The 12969-nt window shown below is 39.2% G+C and overlaps 2 protein-coding genes across 6 annotated transcripts in view; one reads left to right on the forward strand and one right to left on the reverse strand.

Annotated features, from left to right (window-relative positions):
• Positions 1-6182, forward strand: part of smox (spermine oxidase) — a 16376-nt gene extending 10194 nt beyond the window's left edge. For both annotated transcript variants that reach the window (XM_008411845.1, XM_008411836.2), the window contains exons 4-7: positions 117-290; positions 1262-2000; positions 4091-4251; positions 5642-6182. In XM_008411845.1, the coding sequence (XP_008410067.1) occupies positions 117-290; positions 1262-2000; positions 4091-4251; positions 5642-5770 (1203 nt within the window). In that variant the 3' untranslated portion in view covers positions 5771-6182. The remainder of the gene's footprint in view (positions 1-116; positions 291-1261; positions 2001-4090; positions 4252-5641) is intronic.
• A 2379-nt stretch (positions 6183-8561) lies between these two features.
• fbxo41 (F-box protein 41) overlaps positions 8562-12969 on the reverse strand; it is a 37757-nt gene continuing 33349 nt past the window's right edge. For all 4 annotated transcript variants that reach the window (XM_017305978.1, XM_008411873.2, XM_008411879.2 and 1 more), the window contains one exon: positions 8562-12742. In XM_017305978.1, coding sequence (XP_017161467.1) covers positions 12680-12742 — 63 coding nt within the window. In that variant the 3' untranslated portion in view covers positions 8562-12679. The remainder of the gene's footprint in view (positions 12743-12969) is intronic.

Here is a 12969-nt window from a genome sequence, read left to right on the forward strand (position 1 = left end):
TAATTACATCGTTTTGTCTTTTACAGTTTGACATAATTGAGATGCGTTTCTGACTTTCTGCCTTTACATTCCTCCTCTTTCTCTTGTTGTGAATGGCTGATTCCTCCCTCCTTTAGGTATATGAACTGACTCAGGAGTTCTTCCAGAACGGGAAACCAGTTTGTGCTGAGAGCCAGAACAGCGTCGGCGTTTTTACTCGAGACTTGGTGCGCAAGAGGATTATGGAGGACCTTGATGATTCTGAAAGCACCAAGAAGCTCAAACTCTCGATGCTTCAACAGTACCTCAAGGTATGTTTGGGTTCTTCACATCCATCTGTGGATTCTGACAGTGAAAAAAAATATTCAAACTGTTTTTAATATGTTTTTACAAATAAAAATTGTATTAAATAGTTTGTTTTGCATTTGTGCTCTGATACCATTTAATAAACAATTAAATTAATGCCTTTCAGTTTACTGTGTTCCCCTGTTTTAGCTTTTTTGGTCACATTCTGGAAAACATAAACAAAATTTTGTTTGTCCCCATTGTTAGATGGTGTTGTATTATGTGAAGTTGGTTAAAACATGTCAAAAAGTTGCCCCATTTTATGCCCCAGTCTAAAGAACTAAAAGAACAGATGAGGAAGGGTTTCAGGGACTCAACCAGGAGGTCACAAACAAATCCAGAACCTCATCTAAAGCCCTGCTGACCTCACTGGTCTCCATTAAAGTAAGAGTTCACCTTTAAGAACCAACTGTGCACAATGACATCATTGGGAGAGTTGAAAAAGAGCTGACCAAAATTAACACAAATGACTGAAATGCATCTTGATGATCTTCAAGATGTTTGGAAAATATTAAAATTCCTAAATGAAAATAACATTTTGATATTAGACCAGTTTGGTTTGGTAGGATTACATTTTTTTTTCTTTAATGAATGAAAGCATCATTTAAACACTCCTTTTTGTATTCACCCAGATTATATGTGCCTGATATTAACATTTGATGATGATCTGAAAAAAATAAATTAATTAAATGAGTGTGACAAGCAAGCAAGATAGAAGAAATCTGTAAGGTGATAAGTACATTTTCATAGCTGAATGTTTGCTTTTTTGCAGGCAAAATAGTAGTTTTGTTGTAAATCACAACAGCGTGCGAGTTCTGGCATGTTTGAAGCGATTCCTCTAGGCTAATTTCTGTTGGGGTAACAACTTAATTGCTTTTCAGTCTTGTTGTGAAAGGGACTTGATGTTTACACGAGTGATATGATGTCTTTCTTTAAGGTGGAGAGCTGTGAGAGCAGCTCTCCCAGCATGGATGAGGTGTCTTTGAGTGAGTTCGGAGAGTGGACAGAGATTCCTGGCGCACATTATGTCATTCCTGAAGGCTTCATGAAAATTGTGGACCTCCTGGCCCAGGACATCCCGACACACACCATCTGCCTTTGCAAACCAGTCCGCTGCATCCACTGGAATTACTCAGCCCAGCATCGAGAAGTCATCGGCAAGAGCAGCCATGTCAAGATGGAGGACAACCACAACGACAACAACCACCAACGTAACGAGGACCCCCTGATCCTGGGTCAGCCCATTTTGGTGGAGTGCGAGGATGAGGAGTGGATCTCAGCAGACCACGTCATCGTGACGACTTCCCTAGGCGTGCTGAAGCAGAACCATGAGGCCATGTTCTCTCCATCTCTTCCTGAAGACAAGGTGCTCGCCATCGAGAAGCTGGGCATCAGCACCACTGACAAGATTTTCCTAGAGTTTGAGGAGCCCTTCTGGAGCCCAGAGTGCAACAGCATCCAGTTCGTGTGGGAGGATGAAGCTCAGCTCGAACAGCTGGCGTACCCCGAAGATTTGTGGTACAAGAAAATCTGCAGCTTCGACGTCCTCTACCCGCCAGAGCGCTACGGCTACATGCTAAGTGGCTGGATCTGCGGCCAAGAAGCGCTGCACATGGAGCGCTGCGATGACGAGACAGTGGCTGAAACCTGCACCGAGCTGCTGAGGCGCTTCACAGGTCAGGACACACACATGCAAGCACAGGGAACCGGTCATCTGTTTCCTCACTTCATGAGCCTTCTCTAGACAATCTTTCAGTGAAAGCGATTGTCTGGAATTAACCTTGGATGACTAAGAGTGAGAATCTTTACGAAGTGAGTCATGAGTGGGTCATTATCTGGGAGTTGTTGCAGCATAATCAATGCTGTGATATAATTTGTGTTCCTAGAAAAACAAAGTTTTGCAAAGGAATCAGCTGAATGACTCAGCTGTACTACACCCTGAAGAAATATGTTGCTTCGTTACATTTTGTCACACTACATCCACAATCTATTTTAATGCGATTCCGTATGATCGACAAAAAAGGCAGAGGAAGAAAACTCACACACGGTTTCAGCATTTTTCACAACTGAAAAGCAGAAAAAATAAAGTGCTGTCTTTTGTATGGGACAACTGCAGATACAGAGCAATAATCAAATCAAAGCAGCCAAAAGTCCCGGCAGTAACTGGAGAAATAATGGAGGTCCACAGCTCAGATGGGGGAGTCTGTTTCTCTAAAGAACCTCTGTAATGATCACAGACGCAGAACTGAACACTGAGTAGATAAGACAAGCCTTGTTCATATTTTTAGACGGTGAATAACTCGGGGAACAGTAGCGTAAGGGCACCACCATGATTGCAACAGAACATGTAACCTGTTCTCTGGGCTGATTTACTGTGTGCTGAATGGCAGTAGGTCAGAAAGGAAGTACAGAACACGCACAAGTCTGGCTTCTTCCTCTGAACTAGGTCACAGTCCAAGTACAGAGGCTGTATGTGTCACTTCATGCTGAGGTCATTGTACTTCCTATTTATGTGTAATGTGAATTACACAAAAGTCATTCTCACACACACACACTCACAGACACACAGAAAAATGGACTTTATAATGTATCAAGTACAAAGCCGCACGCACGCACGCACGCACGCACGCACGCACGCACGCACACTCCTCAATTAGGTCAGTGTGTTTTTATTTATGCAGCTGTTGTTTAATTACATATATCCTCACAGTGGGGAGCCTCTGTTTGCACTCAAAGTTCTAAGCAAATGACTTCGACTCGTTGAACTTTGTCTTTCTTTGCCCACAGCGGTTTGATCATGTGATATGCTGGCATATAAGCGACAATATGGCTACAGCTCTTTACGCCACTTTTTTGTTTTTCTCATCTGACTTGTCTGTGTCAAAATACAAGATTACAGCATCAATCCCCCTTATATAACCTGATTTTAGATTAAGTAGCCAAAAACTGTACTCAAATAACTTCAGTAGAAGAAAAAGAACTAACACAAAACATTAGCAGAAAAGTATAAGGGTACTTGGGTATTACTGTGTAATCTGATTTAATTAGTAAAAAATACGTAATTATACAGAAATAATACAAATGTACTTGGTACTTAATTATAATAAACGAATAAGTAAATATAAATAACATCATCATAAGAGGAAAAAATGGGCAACAAAACCACAAACTCGGAATATATAAAATAACATGAAACTTTTTTAAAAACCTTAAGTCTCACCCTTCACAGCACTGTGATTCCTGGCTATATTTCTTGCTTTACTTTGCGCAACAAAATCTAAGAATTCAAATACATAGCAAATACACTTCATTTTAGTGCTTAAACTGTTTTTCTTGTACTTACATTCTTCCCTTTTACTGATCTGTACCTTGACTACAGTTAATGATTCAGCACAACGTCACAGTGAGTCATATGCTGACAAACCCATGATGGTAAACATGCGTATATCTACACATGCAGTTTTAAGAGAGATTAGCAGAATCTATGCCATCGTAACAGTCGTGTCCTCATTTCTTCATCACCCATCAGTGCTACAAACCTCGGCCCTCACTGCAGCTTCCTCTGTGTCAGGATTGATTTTATCACTATTGATTTAAGAAATACGATCTTAACATAATCACCATGCATATACCCTTTGTACATTTGAACCTGTCCCAAAACACCACCTGTTTGAGTTTTAGTATTTCATGGAAAGCAAACTCTATTTAATTTGAACATTCAGCAGTACATATGCTGACCTTTTCCCTTCATGTTGTTTGTTGATAGGGAATCCTGACATTCCAAAGCCCAAGCGTATCCTGCGCTCATCTTGGGGCAGCAACCCCTACATCCGAGGCTCCTACTCCTTCACCAGGGTCGGGTCCAGTGGACAAGACTGTGAAAGGCTGGCCATGCCGCTGCCTTATGCCAACAGCACCAAGGCTCCGGTAAGACAACTGCACAAAGTACAGCTCATGTTTTTCTCATTTGCCGGGCACTCAAACAAATTTTTTGTTAGGACTCACAATCTAAAAACATTTGACCCATTTGAAACCTTCAGCGTGTTTAATTGGAATTTTATGTGACAGGCCAACACAAAGTATTACATATCGTTGTGAAATGGAGAAAAAAAACTAACATTTTCAAAGGTTTCTTACTGAGAAATAAGAGTGCGTCACGTTTTCCGCGCTAAATAAATTCTCATGCAATCAATTGCCTTCAGAAATCTAAATACTACAGAATGTTAACCTGTAATTTAATCTCGGTCTCGATCCAGTTGTTTTGTGAAGGCCTTAGATGCTTATTAGAGAACATCAGTGGACAAACGGCGTTATGAAGACGAAGAAACAGCAGACAGGTCAGGGAGAAGTGGAGATGACAGCAACTAAACTGACAGACCAGGCAGAGACTCTTAATCAGGGGGTACCTCTGGAGGAGCTGCAGAGATCCACAGCTCAAGTCTAATTTTTTTTTTTTGATTGAACAACTATTAGCTATGCACTACAGAAATCTGGCCTTTATGGAAGAGTGGCTTTCTTCCACTAACAAAGACATTAGTGGAAGAAAGAAAGACTTTAATGTTTAATGTTGTCAAACCATCTGCAGGTGTGACAGCAGCAAAATGTAGTTCAGCTAATATTGATTCAGGAACACTGGAAAACTGAACACCAATTAAACACCAGCTGGAAATGCACACCACACCATTCAGTTTTTTATTTATATAAAAAAATTTAGAACTATGTGTCATTTTCCTAATTTTGCACCACTGGGGTTTGCAAAACAAAATGGTTGTAAAATACATAGAACATCGTGATTGTAATGTGTCAAGATGTGGAAAAGTTAATGTTCAGTTCAGTAAAGTTCAGATAGAGTCATCCTAAACTGGGTAAATATATGCATAGATCTAATATATCTTTACATAGAGATCAACAACCGTCACACTGCCACCCATTTAGAGCAATTGCTGATTATTATCCACAAGGCCAGAGCATGAAACCTGATGATTCTGGGTGAAGAGGAAGAGGAGCTAGAGGTGTGTTTGATTGGTGGGGAGTTCTTCGTGTACATTTGACACTCCTGCAGGAACAGCATGACCTCTCTTAGCTGAGAGAGTCCTTCAGGTCAGCCAGGCTAAAAATCACACTCAGGTTAGCTAAAGCAGCACTTCAACAAGTGAACCTCCAACGAGGGAAGGAGAGATAGAAGACGGTGCCTCTGGGAAGGCCAAAACCATGTCTATATGATACTGACAAATGTTGCTATTAATCTGAATTTGTTCTCTAACATGTTTTCCCTTTTGTCTCTACCCTCCCCCGCTTTCTTCTGCTCCTTTCTTAGCCGCTGCAGGTCCTGTTTGCAGGAGAGGCCACCCACAGAAAGTACTATTCCACAACACATGGTGCTTTGCTCTCAGGGCAGAGAGAGGCCACCCGCTTGATGGAGGTGTACCACGACCACAAAGCCTAATACAATCTATATAAAGTTATTGAGCCTCCAACTAGTGAAAAAAATTACAAACCATTGACTTAAAGCTTTCTGTCTTAACAATTAGGTTCCATGTGTAAGCATAGCTCGGGCATTATTACACTGATGAGTATTTTTCACGTACTGTAGGTTTTAAATCAGCTTAATTTCGTTTTAAATGTTTTGTTTAAACAGTTATCAACGGTGCTGTAATTTCTTGTCTTGGCCATTCTTTCATGATGCTGTTACTGTTTGTTTTTTTTCTAAATCAGGAATTTCATGTTTATAGCAGCAACATCTTTAATTTACCTTTTTATAAGTGCCTTCTGTATTTAATATCATGTTTCTTTGAAAATAATGGAGATAATTAACAAAAAAGTCAAATTTTAACAAAATAAAAGTTCTATGATCATTCTTCAGCTTCATAACTTTTTATATGAAACTGTCTCTGTTTACCGATTAACTGTTACATATAACACCCAAAACATCAAAAGAAGGTGTTTTAATTGACTGGAAAAAAAAAAAGTGACAAATACCAGTGGTTTTTCTAGAAATAATAAAATCACCTGAGAGTATTAAACATTAATACGACACTTTGTTGCTATATTTTAAGTTCCACTGAAACTCTCAGGAGTTTTACAACGTTCACCATTTTGCCTGAGATTGTTAAATCAGTCAGATTAGAGGATCGTTTGGATGAGTGTAAGCTGAAACTTTGTTTTGTGTCGGCTGTGCACCCTCCTCCTCTATTCAGACAGGGAGAACAAGGAGAGGAGAACCCTGGGACAAAGTTCTGGCATGAGTCCTGCTCCGGCAGAGGAACACGTGAGGCTGCAGAGGAATTAGCCATTCAGCTGCAGCTTCACCATCACCAGGCGGTCAAGTCTCCTGGCTTAATAAAGTTAAAGACACAGTTTTAACAGCTTCACTCAATGTCAGCTGAAAAAAAAAATTACAAATATCTGGGCTTAAAATGATATGTGTTTTATACTTAGTGAAACCTAAATGATAAATTTCTCTTGGTTAGTTTTTGTCTGAAAGGAGTATTATTCTACATTTTTTAAAACTGACACAATTAGATATTTTTTAAGACTTTGTTGTATTAAGACAAAAGTCAAGGAAAGTGAACATCTGTGGAATACGCCAACTTTTTGAAGCAGCAAAGCTTAAAAAAAGTGAACTTATTCACATTTATGCATTTAACATGTTAAAATAAGGATTTTTTTTTCGGCTCTTTGTTTGGTGGTGAAGCAACAGGAAAGCAGGTTGTGAGAGATGGGGAAGACGTGGCAAAAGTCAACGGGCGGGAACTCAAAACCCGTGACGGCATGGGTCATGGGTCATGGGTTTTTACCCTTGCGCCACCACCGCACCCAAAACTGTCATTTTTTTCTCATTTTTTTCTTGCTGCCCTGGTTTCATCACGTCATCTTGGCAAAAGTCATTTTCATTATTAGCTCTCTGTTGGAGGGCCATATAAATCAAGTTTATTTGTATCACAAATTTCAGCAATAAGGCAATTCAAACTGCTTTAAATGATAAAAACATGCAACGGCAAAGGGGCATTACACTCCAGTGGCAAAGTAAAGAAACTCAGCATTTTTTGCCGTTTCCTGGAAGTTTGTTCCAAATTAGAGGAGCATAAAGACTGAATGCCGCTTCCCCATGTTTGGTTCTGGCTCTGGGGATGCGTAGCAGACCAGAACCAGTAGACCTGATACAACTACAACAGATTAAGGTATTTTGGTGCAAAGCTACTCGGTGATTTATAAACCAGCAAAATAATTCTAAAGTCTTGAGTGATGAGCCCTATTTTTCTCGATTTCCTTTGCATGTATTACATGGATTACACTGAATTAAGTGCCTGAGGGTAAAGGGGACCAGACCTGTGTGGATGAAACTCTTTTCAGCCTTTTGTTTGTATTAATTTTATTTGACATTATTCACTAATTGGACCACTTTAATACCTCATAACGTTCCAACTAAATGCGTTGGTGTTTGCTAAAGCGTGACACAATGTGTATGTTCAAGTGCATGACTACTACTACTAAGGGAAGGTGCTGTAAATAGCAGAACTTTTGATCCTTTCACAAATGATTTCCTCACAAGAAACCAGGAAAAACCCCAGACAGGGCGGTCTTTGTGTGGCAAGTGACTCGCACAAGTCGAGCTCTTTGTTGTTTCCTGTGTGACATGCAGCCGGGCTTCCTGAATGCGGCTTTCAGGCACACCACCAGCACAACTGCCAAGACACATTGTTAACTTCCTGCTCGTCTGTACATGTCCACTTTTTTTTCTGCAAATAACCAGACTCAAATTAAAGCAAGGCTCACAGCTCAGATTTACTGTACACACAATGCTTGTAGCTTCAGGGAGCAGAGTTAGATTTAAAGTTAAATTCGGATCTCGTGTGGCAGACTTAGGTGGATGGTAAAGTTTTGGTGGGTTTGCAGTCGTGTCATGATCTTTCCATTTTCTGATGAAAGAACAGCACTCCTTCACGTGGTCAAATGTTGAGACATTGTTTTTTTTAAGGCAACTCCACTGAACATTTATTTACAAGATTTACAAGATTTAGCCTGATGTTTAAGATTATCTGATGGGGCCGTGAGTTTCATGTTAACGTCTACGTTCTTGTATTGCAGAGTTTCTACTAGAATCCCAGAAAGGTTGCATACCAAGTGTTTTTGGGTCAAATAACTGGAGTAATGCAGTCAAGGCCTCAGACATATATTAAATATAGTTAATCTCGGATAAATATATATGCATATATTTAAAGAACAAAAAGAGGAAGTACAATTTAAAGCAGTTTTATTGATGACATCAAATGAATGAAAATCCATCTATTGCAGTCATCGTAGAAGGCCGTTTGATCTTTTTGGAAAAAGTTTTTTGTTCTCATCAACAGAATTCATGTGTTCGCAGAAATTGGGATGAATCACCTGTCGATGGCAGTAAGAAACAAATTAGAAACTTAAAAAGAAAAAAAGAAAATGCATTAATAATTGCCCTGTTAAATGTTGAGGTAATGTGTAAAACACACTTCAGATGAATGGGCAGAGTACAATCATTCATACATAAAATATATACAGAAGTACATTAACACTCACGCAGCTTTCTTCTCCTATTGCACGGCATGTTAAAAATGTTAACAGAGGACACTTGAGTCAAAAATGTTACGGTTCAAGCATGATGCGTTGAGATAAGGTCAGTACAGATGGAAGCCAAAGATTCAGGTTTTTCCAGTGTCACTGGCACCTTTACACCATAGTTTTATGGCCTTACTGGGCCTGCGGCGTTTACAAAGAGTCCGTATTCACAACCAAGCGAGAGTACCGTTGAGTGTGAAATTTACAGGGTAGAAATAAAGTAAAGATGGCAACAAATACAAATATAAGGTCATACTGGCAACTTAAAAAGCACTTAAATGTAGTTAAACGAGAGCGATAGGTTCCAGTGTGGGAGATGTTGCCTGTTCTCAAACAGAGATAAGCAATTTTTATTACTGTTATTTCCAACAATCAAGCAACAGACATCCCAGAAACGTCTGTCCAAATGGATGACCAACGGCCATGAAAAGTGTTCAAGAAAGGAAAGTGCATCTTTTTTTTTTAAATACCCGAAAACATTCAAAACACTCTTATAATAAACATCTGAAATAGTGTTTTTCTCTATAGTGCAACAACAGACAGGATCAAATGAAGATTATTATTAACCTGCAGGCAATCAAAGCTCTTTAAACATCTAATTGTTTTTTTGTTTTTTTTGCCACAGTAGCAGAACAGTTAAAAAGGCAACTCAATGATTGATGCATGAACACAAACATGCCAACATTATACTGTACACAGCGCTCTTTTTATATAGAAATAAATAGCTGAAGTATCATCTTTAACCTTTTTAAATAATCTCCATCTCTATATGAATCTGATGCACATTTAATATAAAGTATCTAGTACACAACTGCAATTTTAACACTACTGTTAGACATAATATAGTTCTCTATGCGTAATTATTCATTGGACTCTAAATGAAGACCTGTAAACTTCAGTTTTTCCGCTCCGACTCATCACCTTATTATAATAACATCAAATGTCGGTCTTTTTTTTTTGTCAGGAGTTTTTTTTTCTTCTTTTTTTCTTTTTTTATATACAAACATTATATACAGAGTAGCTGATAATGAATGCAGGATTGTCTGAAACTCAAAATCAACAAGTGCTTTGTGGGGAGTTTTCTCTACTGTGAAGTTTATCTCATCTATGGTGAGCCTTTTCCCTTCAGGTTAGCCAGCAACCAATCCACATCAGAGTGGAATAAAAAGAGGGAGAGTCACAGCTATTATATGTGACCATACATATAATTTAACATGTGCTCGTGGTGAGCATGTCAGGCAAAGGGTTCCTACAAACTTTTCCTTTCAAAACTCCGGACTTAAGATGTTCAAATTTCTCATTTTATCTTCAGGCAGTTTTCCACAGGAAAATGAAAAACAGTGTGTTTGTTTTTTCCATTTAGAGAAGCTCAAACTTTTTGTAGCTTGATTGGTCAAGGTGAAAACTTCACCACCTCATCATATTGAGATAAAAATCTAGAGCTGATTTTATTATGTTCAAATGTTACTTTATCTGAAGATATCAAGATCCTGAGCTCAATATACTATGATAGAAATTTTTGTCTTGTTTTGATAGAAAAATGCCTTGAAGATTTTTTGTTGCGATGACAATATCAGTGCTTTATGCTCTTGTCCTAAGCTCTGTGTCTCATTTTCTCATTATAATGCTTTCAGTTTTTCATAACCTCAAGAAATATTGAGTTTTTTTAACAATTAGGGTTTCCCTGTCTCATTACCTAGAGATAATAACATTTTAAGCTTGTTTTTGATGCAGTAACAGTTTTTGTGTCTTTATTTTGTCAGTAACGAGATTTTAAACTCACTTCTCATTAAATATTTTTGATCCTACTATGCAGAGAAAAATGAATCTCAGGATACTTTGTGCTTAAGATATGGCAGTTGTGGTAACAGTTTTCATCACACCATTATCTTGAGATAATGAGACCATGGGCTTGATTTTGCTATCGTATCATTTACCTGATATCCAAAGCTCAAACGTTTGAAATAATTGGGTAAGATGTTTTTATCAATCCCCCCAAAAATAAGTCATAACATCTATTAGCGCCATAAGTTTTTGCAAATGTCATGCAAACTCCACACTTGTAAAGATTATGTCGGAACCCTCTAGGCAACCTGCAGCAAAGGAATGGGAAGGACTGTTATGTTCATCCTGTAAAGTGATTTCGTTTCAATCTGCAATCAGATTTTGTGCATGTTTTAGAGAAAGATAAAATATTGCACATTATTAAAGTTCGAGATAAGGAGAAATCAGTGCACCAGAATGCAAAACATTTTTGGTCCGAAGTAGGGATTACATTCTATCAAATAAAACAGTGAATCCTTTTTAAGGCCTGGCAAACACACACCTCTAACATCCAAAACTTTGAGCTCAAGACAGAGCCATCAGATCAACGGGCTCATTGTTTCACTGCAGTAAAGCGGCACTGGACCCAGAAAATGTGTAGAGCAGTGCTGTCTTCAACCCACCACCCCCAAAAAATACAGCTAATCAAAGTTTGACAAAATTTCTGCCAAATCAATTTCCTAACTTGAAGGGAAGTCCTGAAGACCTGAAGCAGAATATTTGCCCCGGATCCCTTATCGTACAGGGATCAGCTCCCTTCACTCTAGCTGTGATACCGTGTGGAAGAAAACATCAGAAGATGATTGGAGGATGTCACCTAAGGAATTAGAATGCAGAGAATAGCCCCTATGATGCAAATGGCACTGTTCAGTATGAATACAAACACTAGAACACCTGTACACACCTGGATAATTTGCTTTATAGGAAACACAAACACATTATATTCAGTTTGAGCTGCTTCTGCTCACAGCAAACTTGGGTCCAGTAGGGACACTGGTGACTTGCCTGGTCCCTCATCCTTTTATAATTAGCACACCGGAGAAGGAAATACTGGAAAAAAAGACCAACGTCGCTACAAAATGCAGCAGCGACTTAGGATACTCCGTACATGTCCTCTGACGCAAACAGGTCCAGAAATTACAACAAAGTTCATAAACACTGAATCCAGTTTGGTTGACATGGATATTCTCATACAAGGAAGCAGAGGACGGTACTGGAGGCAAAACCCCAGAGCTACCATGCACTTTCAAGATAACATGGTCTGTGTGTTGTTGCAGGGTGGGAGACCCCTCCCCCACCACCCTTTCTGCAGTGCTTGGAAGCAGTGCATGTTCACACACTTGGATTTGGCAAGTTTTGGGGACAGAGAGCGATAATCATTTATTTCCTCAACATCACACCTAAGCATAAAGCTCCCGTTGCAACCCCTTAGAAAAAAAAAAAAAAAAGCCTCAGCCTCTTGTGAAAACAGACGCTTGATGGACGTCTGTGGAAAATACGCACCCATCTTGTTTCTGCGGTTGACGTTGAAGCTAGTTTGCATTAAGCAGATGCGGAAAGTAAGAATGCAGCGTGGAGACATTCCAAGTGGCTCCACGTTTAGAGAGAGGTTGTGGATGAGAGACAGTTTTGAACGCAGCTGTGTTTCTTGAGTTAGTGAGGTTTATACAGGCTCTCGGTTGGGTATTTACTGCCACTGAAGATCACCAACACGTAGCACATTTTCATCAAATCTGGTTCTGTTTTATGATTTTTTTAAATTTTACTTAGTAAAATATACTTGGTAATCCTGGGCCTTTATTCATCAATAAGATCTTTCTTGGTTCTGTTTCTTGTGCTCCAAATGCGCAGAGCCACCAGGAGGTGGGCTCAAGCTACCTGTGTCTTGCAGATCAACTCATACTGTGGTCGCACTCTCCAGCAACCTGCACAAAGAATGTTAGCAGAGGCTGTCTGCTTTCACATGGAGGATTTTGGAGAAACCCGGTCTCTTCTTTAGAGCCTGAAAAAAAAAAAACAGAAAACAAAAGAGAGGTAAAGGATAAAAATAAATCCCTGTGAAATTTATGGAGCACCACTAAGAGATTCTCGAAATTTAGCTATGGTTTGCTGTAGCTCTACAGCTACCAAGGGCCTCTCGCCTGATTCTCTGTCCATTCCTGCAGGATATTCAGGATTATTGATGTAAATGAGACTGAGAATGATTTCCATGTCACAATTTATTTATAT

This window comes from Poecilia reticulata, linkage group LG1, assembly GCF_000633615.1.
Source record: "Poecilia reticulata strain Guanapo linkage group LG1, Guppy_female_1.0+MT, whole genome shotgun sequence".
Taxonomy (NCBI): Eukaryota; Metazoa; Chordata; class Actinopteri; order Cyprinodontiformes; family Poeciliidae; genus Poecilia; species Poecilia reticulata.